Source organism: Triturus cristatus, chromosome 4_2, assembly GCF_964204655.1.
Source record: "Triturus cristatus chromosome 4_2, aTriCri1.1, whole genome shotgun sequence".
Classification (NCBI taxonomy): domain Eukaryota; kingdom Metazoa; phylum Chordata; class Amphibia; order Caudata; family Salamandridae; genus Triturus; species Triturus cristatus.
This window is the reverse complement of record NC_140586.1, coordinates 238,141,849-238,164,622: the sequence shown is the minus strand read 5'-3', so window position 1 is coordinate 238,164,622 and position 22,774 is coordinate 238,141,849. Positions and strand designations below refer to the sequence as shown.

At 46.3% G+C, this 22,774-nt stretch overlaps 1 protein-coding gene across 2 annotated transcripts in view; it reads right to left on the bottom strand.

Annotated features, from left to right (window-relative positions):
* The window catches only part of GGA1 (golgi associated, gamma adaptin ear containing, ARF binding protein 1), a 116,037-nt gene that overhangs the window by 9,140 nt on the left and 84,123 nt on the right, over positions 1-22,774 (bottom strand). For both annotated transcript variants that reach the window (XM_085601371.1, XM_085601369.1), the window contains exons 14-16: positions 14,555-14,820; positions 6,355-6,524; positions 2,195-2,305 (exon numbers count right to left, since the gene is read on the bottom strand). In XM_085601371.1, the coding sequence (XP_085457497.1) occupies positions 2,195-2,305; positions 6,355-6,524; positions 14,555-14,820 (547 nt within the window). The remainder of the gene's footprint in view (positions 1-2,194; positions 2,306-6,354; positions 6,525-14,554; positions 14,821-22,774) is intronic.

Genomic DNA, 22,774 nt, shown 5'->3' with positions numbered 1-22,774 from the left:
ATGTTGCAAGATATTTTTTCAAGTGAATTTGCTACAGGCTGCTTCAAGGCAAAGATGATGGGGATTAAATTTCCATAAGGAAGTGTACTGACCATGCCAGGAAACGGTGTAGAGAGAAGGGATGCTCACCAACCAGGCTAGTGTATCACAAATGTCTAGAAACAGCTGGGTGTTATTTTGGAATGGCCACAGCTCTTGGTTGGAGAACGAGCTCAGAACCTTCTGGATTCTACAGGCTTGCTGCCAGAAGTAGATCAATGTTCAATAACAAGCCTTGCAAGCAGCAGCAATGCAGAACAAACATCCATGAGGCGCATGAGACGGCAAGATCTTAAATAGGGTTACTCTTTAAAAAAGAAAATGGTTGGGATTTTCCGGTTTCGTTTTACGACTGTCCGCTTATCTGTTCCGGAGTAAGTGAGCCGATGAGAGTACAGTGAAAATGTTTGGGTGACTGCCACCAAAGGCAAGCCTGTGTGGACTGTACTGTTCTTCTCTGATTTAACCCCTTCAGTGCCACGCCCTTTCCCCCTCCTTTGCCGGGCGTTGCACTAGTGGGTGGGGTTCATGACGAGATAGTCTCGTCATGGGCACAGCGCAACCGTGCTCCATGACGAGACTATCTCGTCATGGGCACTGAAGAGGCTAATGTAGACTAGCAGTGATTTCCATTAGGCACAGAGAACCACCCACAATATATTTGTCATTTTTATAAAGCACTGCACAGTGATTTCCAGGCCCTTGAGACAACTTGGACGTTTGACATAGTTCCAAATGAAAAGGGAATTAGGAGTAATAGAAACACCGGGTTGCACCATTAAAAAAAAAATTAAATGAAGACTTGGGGTGCAAAGAGATTGCTGATGGTATTAAGACAGTAAATGAGAGAGCCCAACACTGGCTTCATAGTGTGTATGTGGAAGATAGAGGGATTAATAAGACAAAGCCCTAAGGGACATAAGAATAGGATAGAAAAGTGAAACAGATGGCTCAGATGCAGAAATGCTTTGTTAAAAGGCAAACACAATTTTTTGACTGTCTTTTGTAATCTTCCTTTGAATCTGGCATGTTGATTGAACTATTCCAAGCTTTTATCTTAGCATATACACTGATGACATTAGAACAGTTGCGGTCTGATGTCACACACACCTGCCATTTCTCTTGAATCGAAATGTAATCTATTACAAAGCACTCAAATATTTGGTTCAACAGCAATGTTACATTTTGGCACCAAAAGAGATGCTTTTTAGAAGATATTATGCATGCCAAGTCATAATGGGTGGCTACTCAGTTTCAGATCTCATTAAGAGACTTTAGAACCAAATCACCATCTTTGTTTATGTGGATGTCGGGTGTTTTTCATATAAAATGAACATTTATCTTTTTCAGAAAGCCATCAATTCCCAACATTTATCAATGTGTACAGCTGTAGCATCTACCCCAGAAAGTCATGTTAGACATAGTCTTCTTTATAAACTCTCAATCTCTGTAGCAATGGCACTGAATAAGCCATCGTGTCTGTGGCATGAAGCAAGGCAAAAGGAAGAACAAGGGTGTGCATCTTTCTTCAGCATCTATTTTCAGAGACAACGTACAAACATGCACACTGGCCCAAAATATGCATCCTAAACATGTGAACACTGCATGTGAATTCTACAGCTTGCAGTGGAAAAGACAACTGCACAAACAATTAAAGACAGTTAAAGAACTTAAAACTGTGCTAACTTTGCAAGTCTAAAAGGGAAACTAGTGTTTTTACTAGACCACAGACACACAGGAGCAGAAAAGGAGATGAAATCACTACAAGAGCTTGCTACAATGTTCATTAGAGGCGTGAGAGAGGGTCAGTATAAAGAAGATGATAAAAATAGAGAGAGAGAGAGGATAATCAGTCACATGAGAGCAAGCTTCAGCTGAGAAAAGAAAAGAAACATAGTCCCTGGTGCATCACTCCCAATGGAACCACATGAGCACTGAGCCCTTCTATGTAGTGTTTGATGCATCATGACAACCATGTCACAAAAGCTCACAGACACTCTTCATAGCTCGTGCTAATCATGGTTATAAGGTTAAAAGGATAATTTGTCCAGTAACTCTAAAATTATCCATCTCTCCCTGGACCATAGTGACTCTGCAGTTCTGGGAACTTTGCCTTTGTTGATCAGGGCATTACAAGACTTCAGACCCTCTTTACCTTCTGTGGGTTTGCCAGCAGCAGCACCTGAGTGATAGCAGAGGGAGGCACAAGGGGGCTGAAGGCTGGAAGTTCTGTCCCCGAGGGAGGCTGAAGCTTCACCTTCATCACCTGCAGGAAAATAGTAAGAAGGGTAGTAAGGAGGTTAATAACAAGGAGGCTGTGAATGAGATAACAATGTATAAAATAAAAAACATTTATAAAAAATGTGTTAAAGGAAAGATAGGAAAAGAAGGCAATCTAAGAAGGCATATAAGATGGAAATAAAATGAACGAATAAAAAAGAAAGCACAATTTAAACAAAAAAAGCAATAGCATAAGTGAAACTGGAAAATGTGAAACAAAATAAAGAAGGCAAAATGGAGAAAGAAGGAGATATAATGGAAAACTAACAAAAAGACAACGGAAAAAAAGAAAAGGAAAAATAGGAAAGGAAAATGCTACTTACCACAGTATGCATCTGTTCTTGGCTTTAGGGCTGTAGAGTTGCATGCTGTGCATAGCTCGCCATCTAGTGTTGGGTCTGGATGTTTGCACTTTGCTTTTCTTCAAATAAGTCTTTCCAGTCACAAGGTAGGTGATTCCTCCTTTGGATGATAGTGCGCATGGGCATCGACTCCATCTTTAGATTTTTTTTGCCACAGAGGGTGATGATGGAGTTGGTAAGAGTTGTAAATAGAGACGTCCATGTATATTGTATCTAATTAAGACAGTACTGCAACAGGCATAGGTACTCCGAATGGGAGGACCTTGAATTGATAATGCTGGCCCTCTACCACAAACCTGAGGTATTTGCGGTGAGCAGGGTGTATGGGAATATGGAAATAGGTGAAATTTAAGTCCAGAGTGGATAGAAAGTCGCCTTGTTGAAGTAGTGGGAGCACTTGCTGGAGTGTGACCATGTGAAAGTGGTCTGACTGAATGTATATATTTAGTTCTTTGAGGTCTAGTATAGGCCTGAGAGAACCGTCTTTTTGGGGAACTAAGAAGTACAGTTAGTATAACCGAGTCCCTTGGTATTGTAAGGGGAATGGCTCTATAGCATATTTTTCCAACAGAGAGAGAACCTCCTGCCTTAGGAGGGTGATGTATTCTTGTGACATCGTATATGATCTTGGGGGAATATTTGAGGAATGTCTGTAAGCTCTAGACAGTAACCATATTGGATAATTTGTAGTACCCACTTGTCTGAGGTGATTGAATTCCAGACAGGTAGGAATTGAAAGAGAGGTACCCAGACAGGAGTGAAATTATCAGGGGGGGGGGGGGGGTAACGGAAGGAAGTCACTGCTTGGTTGCAGGGGAAGTGCATTTGGAGTTGCCTCTGCCTCTCCCCTTACTGTCGTTTCCTCTAAAGCCTCCTCTAAAATAGGGCGATTGGTTGTTCCCCTTGTAAGAGGAGGAGGGAGTTTCTGTGGATACACTTTGAGCCACCCCTGTAAAAGGAGCAACAAAAGGAACCCCCTATTTGTACATGACTGCAAAGCCCTCATGGACTTTGCGACCTTCATGTCTTTTTTCATTTTCTCTAGCAAGGTATCAACTGCTGGGCCAAAGAGATGTTCCTTATCAAACGGTTAATTGAGAATGGTGGTTTGCACCTCAGGCTTGAATCCTGAGATTTTCATCCAGCATGCCTGCATAGTAGTACACTAGTTTTTACTGCACAAGCTGCCATGTCTGCTGCGTCTAGGGCACATCGGATAGAAGCATTGGTAAGGAGTTTGCCTTCCTGGATAAAATCATTAGCCCTAGCCTTATGCTCGTCAGGGAGAAATTGCATGAGCTTTTCTAGCTCATCGTAATGAGCCCTATCGTATCGGGCCAACAAAGCTGGAGTATTAGCAATGCGCCAATGATTGGCCGCTTGGGAAGCTACTCTTTTGGCAGATGCATCAATTAGCTTGGACTCCTTGTCAGGAGGAGGAGCCTCACCTGTGGTTTGTGAGTTAGCTCTCTTGCGAGCGTTGGAAACCACAAGAGAGTCTAAGGGCACCTGACCTTTGATGTAAGAGCGGTCAATAGGTGCAGGTTTATACTTTTTCTCCACCCTAGGTGTAATTATTCTTGCCCTCACAGGATCCTTGAATATTTCATTTGCGTGCTTTAACATCCCTTTAAACATTGGCAGGGTAGGAGTGGCTCTCTGAGTGGAACTTAGGGTCTCAAATAGGAAGTCCTCTTGTACCGGCTCCTTATGCAGCTCCACCCCGTGATATTGAGCAACCCTGTTAAGTAGCTCAATATATACAATGTTATCATCAGGTGACGGGGGTCTGGAAAGATATAGATCAGGGTCATTATCCGTGTATGGGTCAGTGTGATAATCCACCAAGGGGTCAATGTCCTGTGGCCTATCCTAATCCTCATCCCCATCCCCCTCTCCGTCATCCAGTGGGTCAGGTGAGGGTGGTGGTGGTGAATTTGTGGGTGCGATGAGTAAGTTGGGATCAGTGGAGGAAGGAGGTGGAATGTAAGGTGGAGAAGGGTTAGTACCCACACTTTTCCTTTTGAGAGGAATGTGGTAATCCTCTGGCTGGTCTATTTTCCCTTTTTTTGGAAGAGTGGCATGGATATGTCCCGTATCTGGGTTTATCACCAGCTTTTTCTGTTTCGGATCAGACGACGGGCATCGGGCCAAGGCTCTTTAGATGGAGTGTCCTCGTTCTTACTTGCCGGTTTTGTCGTCGAAGGTTTCGGTTCCAAACCTTTCGGTGCCGAAAGTGGATTCCTCGGTAAAGATGGAATTGTCACCGAGAGATGTTTCGGTTTGGGTTTCAGTGCCAAAGGTGTTGGTCCCGTGCTCTCCATGCCACTGGAATCAAGCTATCCTGGCTGAAGAGGGGTGAAACCCCGAAACCGGTCCTAGGATGATTGATTCCAGTCCAGGGAGGACCTGGCTTGACAGTTCGGGCTGGACTGTTCCCATGAGGCACAGGGTCAAGACTGATTTGCATATGGCTGGGTTCAAACTTTAATGGCATGGTGAGCAAAACAACAATGGATTTAGGCCCAGATCTCTGTACTGGGCTGAATGTATGACATTGTTCTGCATTCTGTCCATCAACTGTTGTTTTTGCAAAGGTGTTGGTTGGGCACCGATATGGGGCCGGCTCGAGCCCGAGCCGGAAGGCTTTTGTGTTTCTGTGCCGGGCCAGAGGGCGGGGAATCTGAAACTTTTTGTCAGTGCCGACCTTGGCCCGAAGGCAGAGGAGGGACCGGAGCCTTTTTCTTTGTTTGTTGAGGGGGCAAGGGGGTATCTTTACTCACGGTACGCTGACCCGGAGTAACCCGCTCCTCTTCTTCCATGTCGGAGTCGGCTTCGGACACGGAGATATGTTGTTGTTCTTCCTCGGCTCCCTGAGCGTGATGTTCTGTGCCGGAATCTTCACCGAGGAGGTCTGGTGCGGAGCCACTTTAAAAGTTGCATCTCGGGACGTCGAGCCCGGTGGTCACGAAGCGTCTTCTTCGATTGAAACGATCAGCACGCTTCGCAGTCTTTCTTGTCATGTTCTTTGGACAGGTAGAGGTTGCACACTTTGTGCAAGTTGGTGCATAGAAATTTAGCACGACACCCGGGGTAGAGCTTGAAAGGAGTCTGTTCCATCAACTGCTAGCACTGGCGGCCAGACGGCCCACAACGAGTTTTCCAATCAAAGTTGTTTTGAGTTGAGACGATACGCGAAGGATGGGAAACCGTGATCGATAACAATACCGTCGAGGGTAGTAGAGGGGGTCCGAGAATAGGTGCCGAACCGGAGCGCAGCAATACACATCCGAACCCGATGGCCGAAAAAAACGATCTAAAGATGGAGTCGATGCCCATGCGCACTATTACCGAAAGGAGGAGTCACCTACCTTGTGACTGGAAAGACTTCTTCGAAGAAAAACAAAGTGCAAACATCGGCCCAACACTAGATGGCGAGCTATGCACAGCATGTGATCTACACCTCACATGCTTTGAACATATAAGTATTAATAAAGTAAAAAGAAATACTGTACATTAGAGGAAAATCCCAAGACAACATTTTTTAAAAAGATACAAGATGCAAGCAGAGGAAAATTAGAAATAGGGACACAAGACAAAAACAAAAAGAGTAAAATGACAAATTTGTGCAGAAGACATAAGTTAATAGCCAAGAGAGAAGTGAAAATAAAACCTTCGGGACAGCAGCCTGAAACACAATGTTCTTCACAGGCACAGGGGCAGTGCTAATCATGGAGATTACAACCACCAGCACGTCCAACCTCCCCGGCGGAGAGTCCCGGGCAAAGTGGAAGAGTACCCGGAAATTGCTGTTGTCATACACTGTGACAGGAAGGATACTACCTGCAAGATGGAGAGATGAACAACAGGGGTTTGTTAGAGTAGAGTAGGACATATAATGTTACACAATCTAACTTAAAAAAGGGAAAAAGATTACTAGGTGAAAGGTACAGGTCACAGTTAAAGAGGAGACTCCCAGTTCCCTTGAAAACGTTAGAAAACTGAATAGAAGACGAAGGTGCACTACAATTGAAATAATAAATGGTGTCCCCTGGAGAAAAAATATTTTTTGTTCAGATTCAGACCATTTTCTTTTGTAAAATAAATCAAAATTTTTGGCATTTCACTGAATACGTTTTATTTTTTATTCACTTTTTTAAAAATAATTATATTTTTGTACTTTATTTTGTTATGGTAGACAAACATTTTGGGGGTTCATGAATTCATGTCTAATTGTTACAGGTCTTAAGTGTGAGAGTGATTTTGTTGCACAAACAGGCTATGAAAGACCTTACCAGCAATATGATTATCAACACAAATGTTTGTAAGGAGGTAGGAAATTCATAATATAATTTTCCCACATAAACTAGTGTATCTGAATTATAAAAGAAATAACACAGTTATTGCCAGTGTGGAATACAAATAGATAATTGGCAGTTAAGGCTTCCACTTATCTGTTTTTTCTGATTTTCGCACATTAAAATAGATGGGAAAATGTACTTTCCTGTCTGCATTTATGTTTAAAAATGTAACAATACTAAATCAGGTCATCTTTTAAAGTGAATTTCCAAGCTATCAATCTTGACTGGCAAGTCAATATTAATGCGGATTGAAAGAAAGGTAAGTTAAAAAGAGGGATGAGCTAATTTCTTAAATAGCTGCAGTTGAACTCATGTGCCTATAGCATACAGATAATAAATGAGCGTATTGCTTTATATATATAGTTGCTTACAATGATGAATCCTGACCAGGAATCCAGCTGTGAACGTGCACTTATCAGTTAAGGAAATGTGGAAATACACTGGTTGCAATCTACTTTTTTCAAACAGAAAATAAATATGGATAAATGCAGTTGACACAAACAAAATCAAATATTGACAAATGAAGACGGAAATCAAACAAAAGCTATAAAATTAGAAGTCCCATTTGCAAATATTTCAGGTACTACTGAGCGTTTCACCAGTATCAATAGATAGTTTTTTTGGTCTTGGTTTTGGCCGCACAGCTGTCACACAGACCTATTGCTTACAAAATACATTCAGTTGATTTGGGTCCGGTCTGTTCCTTTCAAGAACTGGCTTTCTTGATCAGCCTCTTTCAGCCACTGGCTTGAGGCAGTCTCAATCAGGTCCTGGTTTGGTCCAGTGGAGTATTCATCTCTTAAAAGATGGTATTGGCTGTCTTAGTGCATCTGTTTGCTTGCACTTGAGTACATGCATTGAAATGCATGAGGAACTACTTTCCAACTATTCTCCTGCATCTGCTCCTGATGACTCCCTTTTGTCTCGCTCTACTGCGCTGATGCTGTAAATATACATCAACACATTAAACTGAGATCTACTGGCGATCCCGGTTCCTGTTTTTACTCTAAATAATGGTTTAACCTAGGGGATTGGGCCTGTGAGAGGACCATAAAGAACCTATGCTCTAGGATGTTGATTCAAAGTGCTTTTCTAATTGAAAGGATCACCAATTTATTTTGTCACATTGAAAGATGCCACCGCTGTAACTTATGCTTCACGAACATGGTGGCAACAGGTTAGGGATCATATACATGGTAGAAGTGTCCTACACAAATGCTTGCAGCAGAAAAAATGAACAAGTTATTTACCTTCAGTAACATGTTTTCTAGTGGATACCTTAACCAATTCCTCACATTTAGAATATTTCCCAGGTGCCAGACTAAAGCAGGAAGTTTTCACAGAAGTAAGTGCCACCACTGGCCGCTGCTGTCAATTTCGTGCTTGACAATTTCCACACCCTTGAATGCGGAGCACAAAGCAATAGGTACCAGTGTGCAGATCACTAACTTCTGAACTTTTTAGATGGTAAAAAATAGACCAATCCACAGAACAGGGAGATGGGAGGGAACTAAGGAACCTACGTTATCCACAAGAAAGAGAGGTACTGGAGAGAAGTAGTTTGCTTTTCTGATGGCTACTTCTAACTGCAGATTCCTCACCTTTAGTCTAGAAACCTAATCAGTACCTCCGAAGGTGGAGGGTATGTGGCGTGGGCTCAGGCCAAAATGTCTTGCAGAACTGAACGAGCAAACTGCATGCCTGATGACTACAGCAAAGGAAGTACTCCCTTCCGTTGACAGCCAAGGTGGGGAATCAACCTTTTATCAGGGGAAGAATCAAGCCCGCAGGACTCCTATAAATACATATATAAAAGGTCATCATAATGTGGTGGCAAATCATCTCTACTGTCATCTACTAGTGGCAACAAACTCTGGTCCGAGTAGGATCCATCTGAGGATGGCTCCATGGTAGAGGGAGTGTTTTTTCTGATTTAGATTGTACAGAAACTGGGTGCCGTGGAGTGGAGTCAAAGAGCAACCTCAGCCGAGATGGAGACTGATACGTCTTAGGACCGGACACTGGAGTCAGCAGAAGATGTCCCTTCAGTACCCCCAATTTAGAGACCGGTATCAACAAAGAAACGTCCCATGCAGGTCTTGCAGCCAGAATTGAAGTCTGCATTGGAGTCAGTGGGGAACTAGAGGTGGACGTCAGGGGCTCTAATGACACAGAAGATAGATACACTGGTGGTAAATCAACTGGAGGCTCCAACGGAATCTTGGGGCCCAAAAGGCGTGCCAGAGGGAGCTGGTATAGTTCCAAAAATACTCAGCATGGCATCCTTACAGGCCTCAACCTGCTGCAGCGTCACCGATGGCCCAGGAAACTCTGGTGCATTGGAATCAACACAGAGTTCAGGAGCAAGATTAAGTAGCACCCTTAATGCCTTTGCGACTTCTATTTAGATAGATAGTGGTGGGATGGGGTTGAGTCCAACTTCACATTCTTGTGTTTCAGCTTTGATTTGAACTTCGACTTATTGAATTAACTCGACAGGAAGAGGACCTGTTGTGGAATCAGCCAAATGAGTGGGAAAGGGTCCACACCCTCGACAGCTTCCGTGTTTGGGGACTTAGAGCTTGGCTTCACATCCCAGATTGCCTTCGGGTGCATGAAGGCACATTCGTCGCATTGCTTGGAGTCGTGGCCCAAACCTAAACACCAGAGGCACAACTCATGCGGATCCGCCACGGATATCTGTTTACAACAGTGACTGCATGGTTTGAAACCGGTATCTTTAGGTGGAGATATTGTTCCCAACCACACTAGATTTCAGTTTAAAAAAAGGCACAACAGACAGAATGGCAGCAGATCTCCAGATCAGTGTTTGAAGGCACAGAACGAAAGCAACTGACAGTGGCTCTTTCATGCGGCTCTGCTTCGTAACTTCCAGGGCGGAACATATTCACCACAGAGCTTAACGGCACTCCGTGGCAGTGCAAGAGAGTACTGGTATGAAAAAGTCCAGACGCAGTCTGGTGCCTGGGTAATATTCTAAAGGTGAGGAATCTGTAGTTAGAAATATCCATAGAATCAACATTTTATTCAAGGTTTGGCAAATTTCTACTTGAATGAAACTTGCTACTTTGCTCCGGAGAAAAGATTGTATGGTGGTTGATCATCAGACGACTAGAAAAGGAACAGCTTTTACTAATCCAAGGTCAAAAGCATCACATTTCCCTGGGCACTTGAAAAATAGCACACAGAGCAGGAGCACAGCCTTTTGTTACCTGTCGAGCATGTACTACAGTCTGATTAGGTAGGAATTCTTGTTCTTTGGTAGTTTCTAGTATAACAGATAAGAGCAACTATAGACACTGAAGGCCTACGTTTGTTTGTAGTAAATCCAAAATGTCTTCCAGGAAATTAGAAAGAGAAATCATTTAGTCTTAAGGTTTTTTTAAATCTCATTCTGTCTGTAAATAGTAATCCATTTCAGGAAGCCCACTGTTAAGCTTTGTTTAGGGTAACAAATCTGTATTAGTCAAAATCTTCCATCAAAGTGTCCTGACTACTATGCCATAGAAGCATTAGTAAAACTGTCCTTTTAAGCACCAACATTATGTAACACAAAACATAACATAAAACAAATTTTATATATTTTTGTACAGTACACATTCACACAATGGGGAGTGGGTTCTTGGCAGATAATCGTTATGTACTGTTATTCAGCTCAATGCTATGCATTTTATCCAACTCAGACGAATGAAAGGCTGAATGGAATTCGCAGAGAACATCAAGTCAAACAAAGATCCCTGGAGTGGATGCATTAGTTAACAGGGCTACCAGAACTGGCTAGGTGCTCAGAAGATTTTAAAGCAAGAATACCATCTGTGTGCAGAGGGTCATTTCAACCCAAGCTATTGTTCTTGGAGGGTCAGGCCCAGCTTATTAGAGGAAGAATGACTCACATCACTGTCAGTACCAAGATCCTTTGATTGTGAGAGTAAATAGACAACACCAGTCCTCAATCTTTTTTTCTGCCTGTTATTGAGGCACCATGGTCAGTAGCCCAGAGGGCTATCTAGACTTGGATGGTGAACTAACCACTGCAAACTGTTGTTTAATCAAGGGCAACCTCAGTTTGGGAAACTATTGTTAAGCCACCAGTCTGGGCTCTGCTGGCTGTGAGAGTACGGATCCAAATTAAGCGAACTGTAATTGGAAGAGTCAGTGATTGTGGTCAGGTACCCAGTGAATGTCAAAACATAAGATTTAACCCCCAAAAATGCCAGGAGCTATTTCTTCCAGACATACATTCAACACTTAAAAGAATCTGTGTTTTTTTTTTTTTTAGGCAGACGCTTTCTTGCGTACACAGATGCTAATTAGGAACTGAATAAGTCAGTCAGGTTTTGCCATCAGAAAATGCTACTGACAAGATAAAGAATCTCATTTCCTACTCAGGGCTAGATCTGTAATACAAACCACCAACTTGGCCTTCGTTATTAAATGTACAAATCAAAGCATGTTTGATTACCAAAAAAGAGAATATATACAATCTACCAGAAGACTGCCGTGCACCCACTGTATAGTTGAATAGAATATATTTAGGTTATGTTAAGGAGGTACCAGGGTAGACGGGGGCAAAGTCTCCAGCCGGATAATAGGGGCTAAGACTGCCAGCATTGGAGCATGACTCCGGTGACTGCTGAGAGGATCTCATAGAAGGTAAGCGGGAAGGTGGCCATTTAGGAGTTGAGGGAAGAGGTGGCAGTGGAGGAGGTGGAGGTGATGGTGATGGGAGGAGAAGCTTCGCCCTTATGCTTCTTGGAGGGCAGCAGAGGTGGAGAAGTATCTGGTAGCAGGACGTCTTCCAGGGCAAGCCTGTGCTTCTTTGGCAGGGTCTTTCCTAAGGCAGAGATCTTGCATGTCCATGGGTGGATAAGCGCCCAAGAAGTGGCCTTTTCTCGACCTCGGAAGTGGGTGGCTTCGGAATCAACAGTGGTTTCAGCAGCAGATGCTTTGGCGCTGAAATCGCTTTCGGTCTCAATGGAGGAGCCGGGTTTAAAGGTTTGGCGCTGACTGACATTCTCGGACTTGAGATTTGCCGAGGTCCCGGCTTATAGAAGGATCTTTCCTCGGCTCCGAAACCTTCTGTGTCTACCAACACTCAAGGTCAATGGCTATCCTGAAGGTGGTGGTGTCTTCGGCACAGGGCTTGACACAGCAGTGAACGGCTCTGATATGTGGCCATTTCTGTATTCTGAAAGAGGCTTGGAGTCCTCAGTACTCAACCTGGGTGGATGGAATGTATGACGGTACTACGCATACTAATATCATGCGTGCCATTACAAAGCGAGTATTACTACTCTAGTACGCCTACAACGACCTACCATTACAACCCAATTCTTTTACCACGCATATGCCTTTGCCACGCATGCAATTACAACACAAAGGCATGCGTGCTAAAGGCACACACTTGCTATAAGTGTCTAAAGTAAGTTACACTTCCCTGCCCTACCCTAAATCGGAACCTCTCCCCGACCCCCAGCCCTTGCCCTTTCCTAAACCCCTGCCAGATCCCCCGATCCCAATCCTTTCCCTACCCTAAACCCTAAATCACTACCCCTGCACCACCCCCTGACCCCAAGTTCTCTACCTACCCTAAGCCCTAAAACACTATCCCTGTGTGACCCTCCCCCAACCCCTAGTCCTCTCCTTACCCTAAAACACAACCCTGCACAACCCCCGACTCCAAGTCCTCTCCCTACCCTAAAACACTACTACCCCTGCACGACCCCCCGTCCTCTCCCTACTCTAAACCCTACAACACTATCCCCAGCATGACCCCTTTTTACCCTAAAATAGTAACTTCCACCCCAGGCCCACTCCTCCTTACCTGTCTCTCCTCATGGTTCCTCTCTCTCATTGGTTCCTTGTTCCTTTGGTTTGAGGGGCGGTGCACATCGTTGTGAGGAAATGGAAGAGCCTCCGTTTCCTCACAACGATGTGTATCAATATAGTTGATGCACATCGTTGTTGTTACAATGCATGCTTGGTAATGCTTGTGTTGTATTGGCGTGCAGGGTAACGGCCGAGATGTAATGGCTGTTCCCTGGGTGGATAGAGCATCCTCAGATGCCCCTTTCTCTCATACCAGAACTACTTCTACCTCTGGCTCTGAAACGTCAGAATTGATGATCTCAAGGCTGGGTTGTTGTGCCAAGTGGTCAGACAACTCAGCCAATTCCTCTTCTTTGGCACTGAGAGGACCAGCCTTACTGAAGGTATCAGGCATTTCCATAAGGGATTTCGACATTCTACTGTGGGCCCACCCTCGGTCTTGATGCTGACGCAGAGTTTTCTTGCTGTAGAACACCGACCAAGAGTTGCATAGCTTTGGTATTGCCCCGGAAAGAGGCAAAGATTAGAGACGGCATGGAGATTGGACCAATGGTATTTAGAATGACACTGTCGGCATCTCTAAAAGGGTGTCCGTTCAATTACCTCAAATAGGTCTTCGCTCTCTGAACGTAGTCTGGAGCAGGTGGTGACTCGAAGGGCCTCGAAGCCCAGTTGCTGGACGTCAATGGACCAGAGTCGATCCAGCACCATAAGGAGAACAGCGTTGAAGAATTATTTTCTCGTAATAGGATGAAAGGTAATGGACTCTGGACCAACTACAGGAATCGATGAACCGGTGGAGATCAGGAGGAACGCTGGTTCACGTCCGAACCCAATAGTGGAGAAACTCAACCTAACAATGGAGTCAGTGCCCAAGGGCATCAACAAAGAGAGAAGGAGTCATCAAGACCTTGTGACTCAAAAGGCTTCTTTGAAGAAAAGCAAGTTGTAACTGTCCGAGACAGACACTAGATGGCAGGAGTATGCTGAGCATGTGTGCATACAGCCACACATACTACAAACACCATATTTTCTATACTACTATAAGTCTGCAAACCGATAATTATTCCCAAGTCTATATCCAAGACCTACTGGCTAAGCTAGGATCAAAATGCTGTACCATCATTGAAAAACCTCTGCAGGCATTCCAAATGAAAGAAACATTTCCACCCTGTAAAGAGCCAGTCAGAAGAAACGGATTCTTCTTCATTCTCAAACACTAGCAGACCCTCCATGGAGGAAAGTCAATGCTCTTGAGGATATGGACTGACGCTTACTGGGCAAAAAGAGGACAATGATTCTCTTCAATCTACTTCAGAGCCTATTTGTGAATTACACCATATTAAGTTGTTGAGCTAGTCAAAGAAAACAACAAAGGCAAACTGAGGGTGTTGCAAGCATTCTGAAAACCGGTTTGTTCTGTTCCCAATAACCAACAGTGGGCCAGCGATTGCCATGTCCCACAACACAGTAAGCGGCATCACATAAGCTGAGACAGGAAGGAATGATATTTTGAGGTTGAGGGTACGAAGAATGTTTCATTTGTTGCTCCTCCACTTTACCAGAGCCAAGCAACTGCCTCTGTCCCTCTTTTGTAAAGCCAATCATGCTTAAAATGCTCGAGCTAAACTATGCAAGTATTTCCTTTTGCCCCTTACTCACTTGGTTTGATGGATTCCAGAGGAACAGTCACATTTGCCAGAGACATCTCTCCATGCACTGAAGGTGTGCCAATTCCTGGTGACTCTGTTCTGGGCACAGGCAGCTGGTTTGAAAGCCCACCTGGCCCCAAATTGACAACTGTGGAGGTGCGCCCAGGGGAGGAAGAGCTGTGCAATGGTGGGGTCACCCCTGTGGTGATAGGTGGAGTGCCGGAGTTTGTTTTGTTCTGTAGGTCACGTAGTGTTGGTCGTGGCTGATGTTTGTCCCTGAAAGAGGGAGAACAAGTCACTTTTTAAATCACTGCAACAATGATGTGCATCTTTTACAGTCATTTAGAGAACACCCAGGTGCAGCAGCTTTCAAGGTTTACAGTGATACAAATTAAATCTACGTCGCCTCTTTACCACTGAAAGATGGCTACATCACCAGACAAACGTGTTCTAACCAACAAAACACAGTAAGTAAAAACTATCTTTAAAACGAGAGAGAGTATGTGTGTGTGTGTTATGTGATATGTGTAGTAGTCTTCAGCTATTCTGATGGGGTTTTGAACTGAATCAGACTTAAGAGTTAGCAATTTCAATTTATTTCACCACACTGTAGGAAGCTGGCTCTATATAGTGCACAAAAAATACATTTAAACTGTGCAGGGTCCTGGCGACCCTTACTGGTTTACAGGGTAGTGGCAGCTGCCTCAGAACGGGGATGTTAAAATGGGGTGGGGGGGGGGGGGGGGATGAAAAAATAAATAAACTTAGTTTCACCACCGCTGCGTGCCTCTCCTCCATCCTCTCCTGCACGCCTCTCCTCCGTCCTCACTCTGCTGGCAGCACCGGAAGCACCCAGGCTCCCGGATACTCCCAGCCAATCATGCTGCTGCATCAGCAGGGCCATGATTGGTCTGAGCAGCCTGTTTGGTTACTCAGGCAGCACCTGGGCATGGTCTCCACTGGGCTGTGCAATACAGCCAGGTAGAGAACATGCTAAGAGAGCATGACTGTTTCGCCAGCCCAAGAGGGTAGGCCAGACCATCATGGGCACTTAGGGAGTGCAAACCACTGCTCCCTCGGGTGGTGGCGAGCCCAGCCCCATCCTAACATTGCTTTGAGGGGCACAGAAAAAGAAAATGATCATAAACTATCATCATCATTTATTTTTATGCACTGCTAAAAGAGCAGTGGGGTGACACTCCTCTATCTTAGCGGAGGAACCGCCACTGTTACAGGGGTTAAAATAATAATCTCAAATGCTCTCTTTTGTGGTAGTGTAGGCGAGCAGGTTAGGCTCATCAGAGGATAGTGTTAAGCATTTATTGCACACACAGTCAGTAAGTGAGCCACACTCAATAAAGAAAACCATCGCCAATTAATAGAAATAACACGGAGTTATATATTTTACTTTATTTTTTTTATTTAGAAAGTTTTATATAGCGCGAACATGACCACCGAGAGTATCAGAGCGCTTTACAGATTGCGCAGTAGGACGAGTACATACAAACACAAATAATCAACATATCGAAAAGTACATAGACTCAGAATGTCCAACATTCTCATGAGCCTAGCATCTAGGACACAAAACAGTGTCGAACGGCCCAGGAGTCAAGTGGGGGAGGCAGACTGAGGCAGATATTTCTTCATCAAGAGCCCTTTAACTTCTGATTTGAAGAGGACAGTGGAAGGGATCATCCTGACTTCGCGGGGGGGGGGGGGGGGGGGGGGGGTAAGAGAGTTCCAGATCCTTGGTGCCATATCTGAAAATGTTCGATTATAGTTTTTTTTTCCCTTGAATTTTTGTAGTTTGAGTAAGATGGTGCTGGCACTTCTGGAGGCTCTTGAACCAGATGACAGCTCCAGTTTCTGAACGAGGTACATCGGGGTCTTGAGGTGGATGGCTTTGTGTGTCATACATGCAATTTTCAGCTGTACCCGAGCTTCATATGGGAGCCATTTCAGAACTAGCAGGTCCGGAGAGATGTGGTTAAATTTTGTTGTGCCCGTTACAAGCCTGGCCGCAGCACTGATGGTCACCCTAAGGAGAGCCGTTTTCACTCTGGGCATGCCACACAGCATAGCACGGCCATTGTCCAGCTTTGCGATCACCAATGCTTGCACTGCAACCTTTAGGTCATGAGCAGGGAGATAGGGCTTGAGCTTCCCAAGGATGCTGAGTTGGAGGTTCGCTCCTTTGGTGAGGGAACTGATGTGTTTTTGCATGTTCAGACTCTTGTCTAATAGGATACCAAGCGAGGATGCCGAGTCCACGAGGTGAGGTCTGCAGTTAAGAGCCGTAAGCAGATTCAACCATTGTTCAATGACCGGTGATTGCTTATGGGGTGAGATAAGGAGGAATTTTGTTTTTAGACCATTTAGTTTCAGGTGGTTACGTGTCAGCCAGCTTTGTGTTTCCAGTAGGACTGAGTTGAGGGACTGAATGTCCTCAGGGGAGGCGATCTTCAGGTATAAGGGAGTATCGTCCACATACATGTGATAGTGAATGCTGGATGATTTCAGCATTTCTGTTAGAGGCTCCATGAACAAGTTAAAGAGCGTGGGAGAGAGTGCTGAACCTTGGGGAACCCCCAGCAAAACCAGTGCTGGATGGGACAGTGATTGGTTCACCTTGAAGCGTTGGGATCTATTCAGAAGGAACGAAGAGAATCAATCAAGTACAGGCCCAGACAACCCCATCCTGTGTTCCAGGAGGTCAATTAGAGTATCATGTTAGACAGTGTCAAATGCTGACGAAAGGTCAAGGAGGATCAGTAGGCACGACTCATTGTGGTCCAGCATTCTTAACGAGTCATCAACAATATGCGTTAGGGCCGACTCTGTGCTCTGGTCCGAGCGGACACAAGATTGGCATTGGTCCAGGAGTCGGAATTGGTCGATATGGTTGCAGAGTTGGGCAAGCACACATTTCTCCATGAACTTTGCTAAGGTGGGGATGTTTGAGATTGGGCGGAAGTTATGAAGGTCCAAGGGATCCACAGTAGGTTTCTTTAAAATCGGAATGGCTTGACCTATTTTTAGGCAATCTATAGCACCTTGCCGTAGTAATGCATTGACGATCGTAGTCCACAACGTTAGTAGGGAGGATCTAACTTCCGGGAAAAGGTTCGATGGCAACGGGTCATTGTAGTGGTTGGAAGGTTTCAGAGTCGACAGCGTTTTGCGTATAGCGCATTCATCCAAGGTTTGGAAGAGACTCCAGGAGGCATTGTTTTTGGGGAGGTGTGGTTGCGCCAGGACCATGAAATCCCTACCAGGTGGGCATAGGCGGGTTATTGGACTGATCGACAGGTGGTTACAGGTCGATCGTAATTCAGTTTCAATCTTACTGGTCTTATCTGTGAAGAAATTTGCGAATTCTTCGCAGTTGGGCAAATGTCCCTTGACCCAGTGATGAGGAGTTCGGATGACTATTGGCTTGGAACTTGATGAGTTCGAACAGTTTTTTTGGACAGTTTTTTGCTTGGTCTAACTGAGTTCTGAAAAAGGTGGCCTTTGAGCATCGATGCGTTTATTATAGGTGCTTCTCAGGCATCTTAGGTGGTAGAGATGCTCAAGGGATGGATTGGACCGCCTTAGCCTTTCAGCAAGTCTTAGGTTTCGTCTTTCTGAATTAAGACTATCGGTAAACCACGGTTTGGAGATTTTAGAGGAGATTCTTTTGAGCTGTAGTGGAGCGACCGAGTCTAGTACATTCAGCATTGCGTGATTATAATGGGCCGTAAGGTCATGGACATCCAAAATGTTCGGTGGTGGGGGCAGGATGTTCTCACAGAGAGCAGTCAGATCATGTGGGATGATGTTCCGTAGGCATCTTTTCAACTGTTTTGGGTTCTTGGGCTGGGCTTTACTTGTTCTTACCAAATCCAGGATACGGAAGGTGATGCAATAGTGATCTGTCCAATCACACGGGAGGATAGAATCCAGGAGGATGGAGTTGGGCTTATCAATGATGAGATCTAAGGTAGCTCCTTTGACATGCGTGGGGCTGTCACAGATTTGGATTAGGTTGAGGTCAAGAAGGAAGGATTTAAGGAAATTGACCACAACATCGTTTACATCATTCCAATGGAGGTTGAAATCTCCCAGGAAGATTTGGGAGCCATGGAAGTCTACATTGGCTGAAATAATGTCCATGATCTGTTCTGTGAAGGGAAGGTTGTCGCGAGGGGTGTGGTAAAACGTGTGCAGTTTGCAGGAGTGATTGTTGCCCAAAGTCACTTCAATGCATAGGTATTCACAGGACGGCAGAGGGTCAGTCTGTAGTACCTTCACTGTAAGATTGCTATGATGTAAACATGCAATGCCTCCACCTTGCCCTAAGGATCTGTCCAACCTAATGATATCATAGTTGGGAGGTATTAAGAGGTCCTGGAAGGGGGTAGCTGAGTCATTAAGCCAGGTTTCAGTCAGCATTACAAGATCAAGATCCTGCGCCAGGGTGAGGTTGGCAATGTCCGCAGCGTGTTTAGCTGCCGATCTACAATTTAGGAGCACGCATTTGAGACTAATGATGGTGTCTGTTGGAGCGGGTATCGTGGTGGTGACTTGCGTGAGGTTGTTCTCATTTAAGGTTCTGTTAGGCCTAGGTTCCCGGAAGGGATCCGTAGGGATGGATTCAATTTGTTGCAAGTTTGCTATGGCGGGTGGGTGAGCTGGAACATAAGAATGTAGGAGAGAATGAATATCTGTATCAGACAGGGAGGCTATGCATCTGGAGGGGCAAGCAGGATCATTAGGGAGCGGAGCCGAGGCCCAGCTATGAGGTATGTAGGAGACATGAGACAGTGACTTCCGTAAGTCACGGGTGGGGAGGGAGTCCGGAACGCCCGCAATCAGGGAGCGAGCAGAGATGGTGATTTTTCGTGGTGGTGCAGCTTAGACTGGAGTCTGCAGACAAGGCCTTAGTGATACGTAGTAGACTGCGGACCTCTGTCTTAAGTTGTTGTAGGCAGAGTGCTATCTCGCTCAGGCGGCCTTCCAGTGAGGTGTGTGGATCGGATTGGGAGGCAAGGTCCCCAGGTTCCTGGAGCGGGACAGAGCTAGTGAAGTCGGGGGAAAGTAGGGCTTATGGAGACTGCATGTGTCCAGCGGGAAGTGATTCTGGACAATGGAAGTTGCCCGCTCGGAATGGATAAGCTAGGGGAGGAGCTAGTGAGGTTAGGGGAAAGAAGGGCGGTAGGCAACTGAATGAGCCCTGCGGGAAAAGATTCTGGGCAGTGGAGCTGCACGCTCAGAATGGGTATGGAAGGGGAGGAGCTAGTGAGGTCAAGGGAAGGTAGGGCAGTAGGCGACTGAATGTGCCCCAAGGGGAGGGATTCTGGGAAGTGGCGCTGCAAGCTCTGGAGGATGGGTAGGATTGGAATGATGGATAGAGTCCACTGGAGGCCGGTGGGAGCCTGATGGGAGTGTGAGTTGGGCTGGAGGAAGGCGACTTGGGGAGAATCAGGGCGGCGTTGTATGCAATGGGGCTAGGGGGGTTAGGGCTAGCTAACCATAAGGGGGGGGGAGTGGGAGGGTTCGCAAGATGACTGTACTGGCGCAGCTCGTTCAATGCGGGCATTACGAGGGAGTTGTTATTAGGAGTTAGGGTAGGAAGCGTAGGGTCCATCGAGGCAGATGTGGGATCAGCGGGTGGTGGTGTCGATGTAGGGGATAGAGTCCGCAAGTGGTGGGGGTCCCGCCCTTCCGCTGTGGGCGGGATTGACGCTAGCCACTGTATTCAAGATGATTTGTCATGTGTCAAATAACATTAGATTGCGGTCGGAGGCTTGTATTAGAAATGTTCAATTTTTGTAGAGGGAAGATAGTGGCTTCAGCTCTGTAATCCACGGAGAGCTCCACTATCAATCTAAGACCATGAGGCGTTTTCAGGGAAGTGGAGATCTTGAGCAGAGGGCCATTGAGCATGACGTTTAGTGTAGAAGATGAGGTCATTATGATAGCACCCTTTCTGATAGAGAAGTAGGGGTCTGAGATGAGGGTTTCCGGGTGTGATTTAAGTAGTCTATGTTTGAAGTTTGTTGCCGCATTTTTAGATGAGTTCGGGGGATATCTGATTCGGAAAGCGTTGTGACAAGTCGGTTCCAGGTTGGGCGAGAAGATGATCGGAAGTTTAGGCTCCATATTGGCAAACGTCCTCTCAGCGCACATAGGAGGTGTGGGTAAGCAGGCGGCTGGGCAGAGTTCGGCCCCCACCATCGGAGGCGTAAGAATACCAAGCACCACGGGCATGGGAATCTCTAATAGCTAGCAACGCCCCTCGGGTTCCTTAGGGTCGACTAGTTTCAGAAGGGCCAGAGGACTAAGAGACCCGGGGTTGGACCATGATGAATAGAGGCAGTCTCTAGAATGGAATTACCACTTTATCTGGGAGGCAAGCAAGGCAGGCAGTTCGTGAACCATCATATGAGATGGGATAACCACCGCACAATGTGTGGTATTGGGGCACATATAGCAGGGCCAGGTGTGGGAATATGACGACTGAGTGACCCACCCCAAGATGGTCACCATAAGTGAATTTGAGAATATAGGTAGTGCGTGCCCATTCCAAGATGGCCGCCATAGGTTGAGAGAGGGGCAGACCCCTTTCTATATCCATGGCCTGCAGAGAATCGAGCCCACTGAAGGGGGCGCCATCTTCAGATCTGAAGGTAGGGGGACGACAAGTCAGCTAAACAACAATAACAACAGGCCAAAAACAAAATGGGCGCCCAAGCATGTGCAACAACAGCCCAAAAAGAGTCGCCAAACAGGCCAGGTTCGCTTGGCAGCCACAAATCGACCATACGCAGAATCCAGAAGAGCTGGCAGCACCTGCGGGCAGGCCAAAGCCGTCACGACTCATTCTGCAGAGTCGGTAGCCCCCACGCCCCAGATTCCTCGTAGAACCGGGAATCAGGGCACAAAGAGGCAGGGTGGGGGAGCAATCCCCCACCCCAGGAATTCAATTCACCAACACATCACCATCCGTCATCGTCGGCTCTATGAGAGCCACCGTACCTCGTCAAGTTGGGCCCCACAGTTGCGAGAGATCCGGGCTCAAGACACTCGTTCACTCACCGGAATGGTGACGGGCCGTCATGCCCCATGCTGCCAACACTAGCACTGTAAAAACAGCCCAGAATCTGGGATCTCAGCGGCCGGGAGGGCGGTGAGGAGCTCTCTTCGCAGTGACCCGAGCTCAACCCTAGCAATCCAGGGAGCTCGGGGCGACGTCCGGTAGGCTGGCGACTCACCTCGCAGCTGCGGCAGTGGAGCTCCGGGCATACGCTTAAGTGAGCAGCAGAACGGACCCACGCGCCCACTCTGCAGCCCCCTCTACATCAGGGACCACGTCAGCAAGGGCTGTGCGTATTCACCCCGCCGAGCCCCGAGCCCAATGTCACAGCCTGGGAGCTCAGGGGCGAAGTCTGGCAGGTGGGAGACTCACCCAGTGGCAGCTGCGACGTACCTCTGCCTCCGCTCCAGGCTGGCCACCCTGTGGCAGCTGCGATGCACCTCTGCCTCCGCTCTGGGCTGGCCAAGGCTCCAATCACCACACCAGGCAGCGGCTGACCACCGGGAATGTCGATATAGCATAAGGCTTCCGGTAGGTTTTTGCTGGATGCTCTTCCTTACGGTGCTCCAATCGTCCAATCTTTGCAAATCTAGTCGCAATATAGAGGCTTTAAGTATATGGTTGAGCTGCAGCAGCTTTCCCGCATGCTGGGATGTCGAGTAGAAGGGTGGATGGGGGGCATAGACAGGGATATTCACAGAAGTTGGGGAGCTCCAGCTCAGTGGCCACCTTGACTCATTACATCTTGACATCCTGACTATGCTCATATATGAATTTAGGCAGCAAGATCGTAAGAGGTAAGTACTTTGAGATTGTGATTTTTCAGGACTTAGAAAATGCCCTCTATTTTTATTTTGAAGCAGTAATGTTATCTATCTGATGGGGGGGAAACATAGTGCATCCGGTCACTTGGCAACGACTTACAGGACTATTCTTATGGACTTAAGGTGAGTATGGGGCAGGGTCCAAGAAAGCACCAACAGGTCACCTCGGTCAGCTCTGGGTGTCCGGGTGCAGAGGTGCTTTTCTGCGTCGAGTGCCCCATTTAAGTCAGTGGGGAATGGTATCTATCAAAAGAGGCTGCTAGGAAGGACTAGGGGGGCAGTCCAATAGAACCCACGGGGGGGGGGGCTCAAGTCTTTAGGGTCTTGG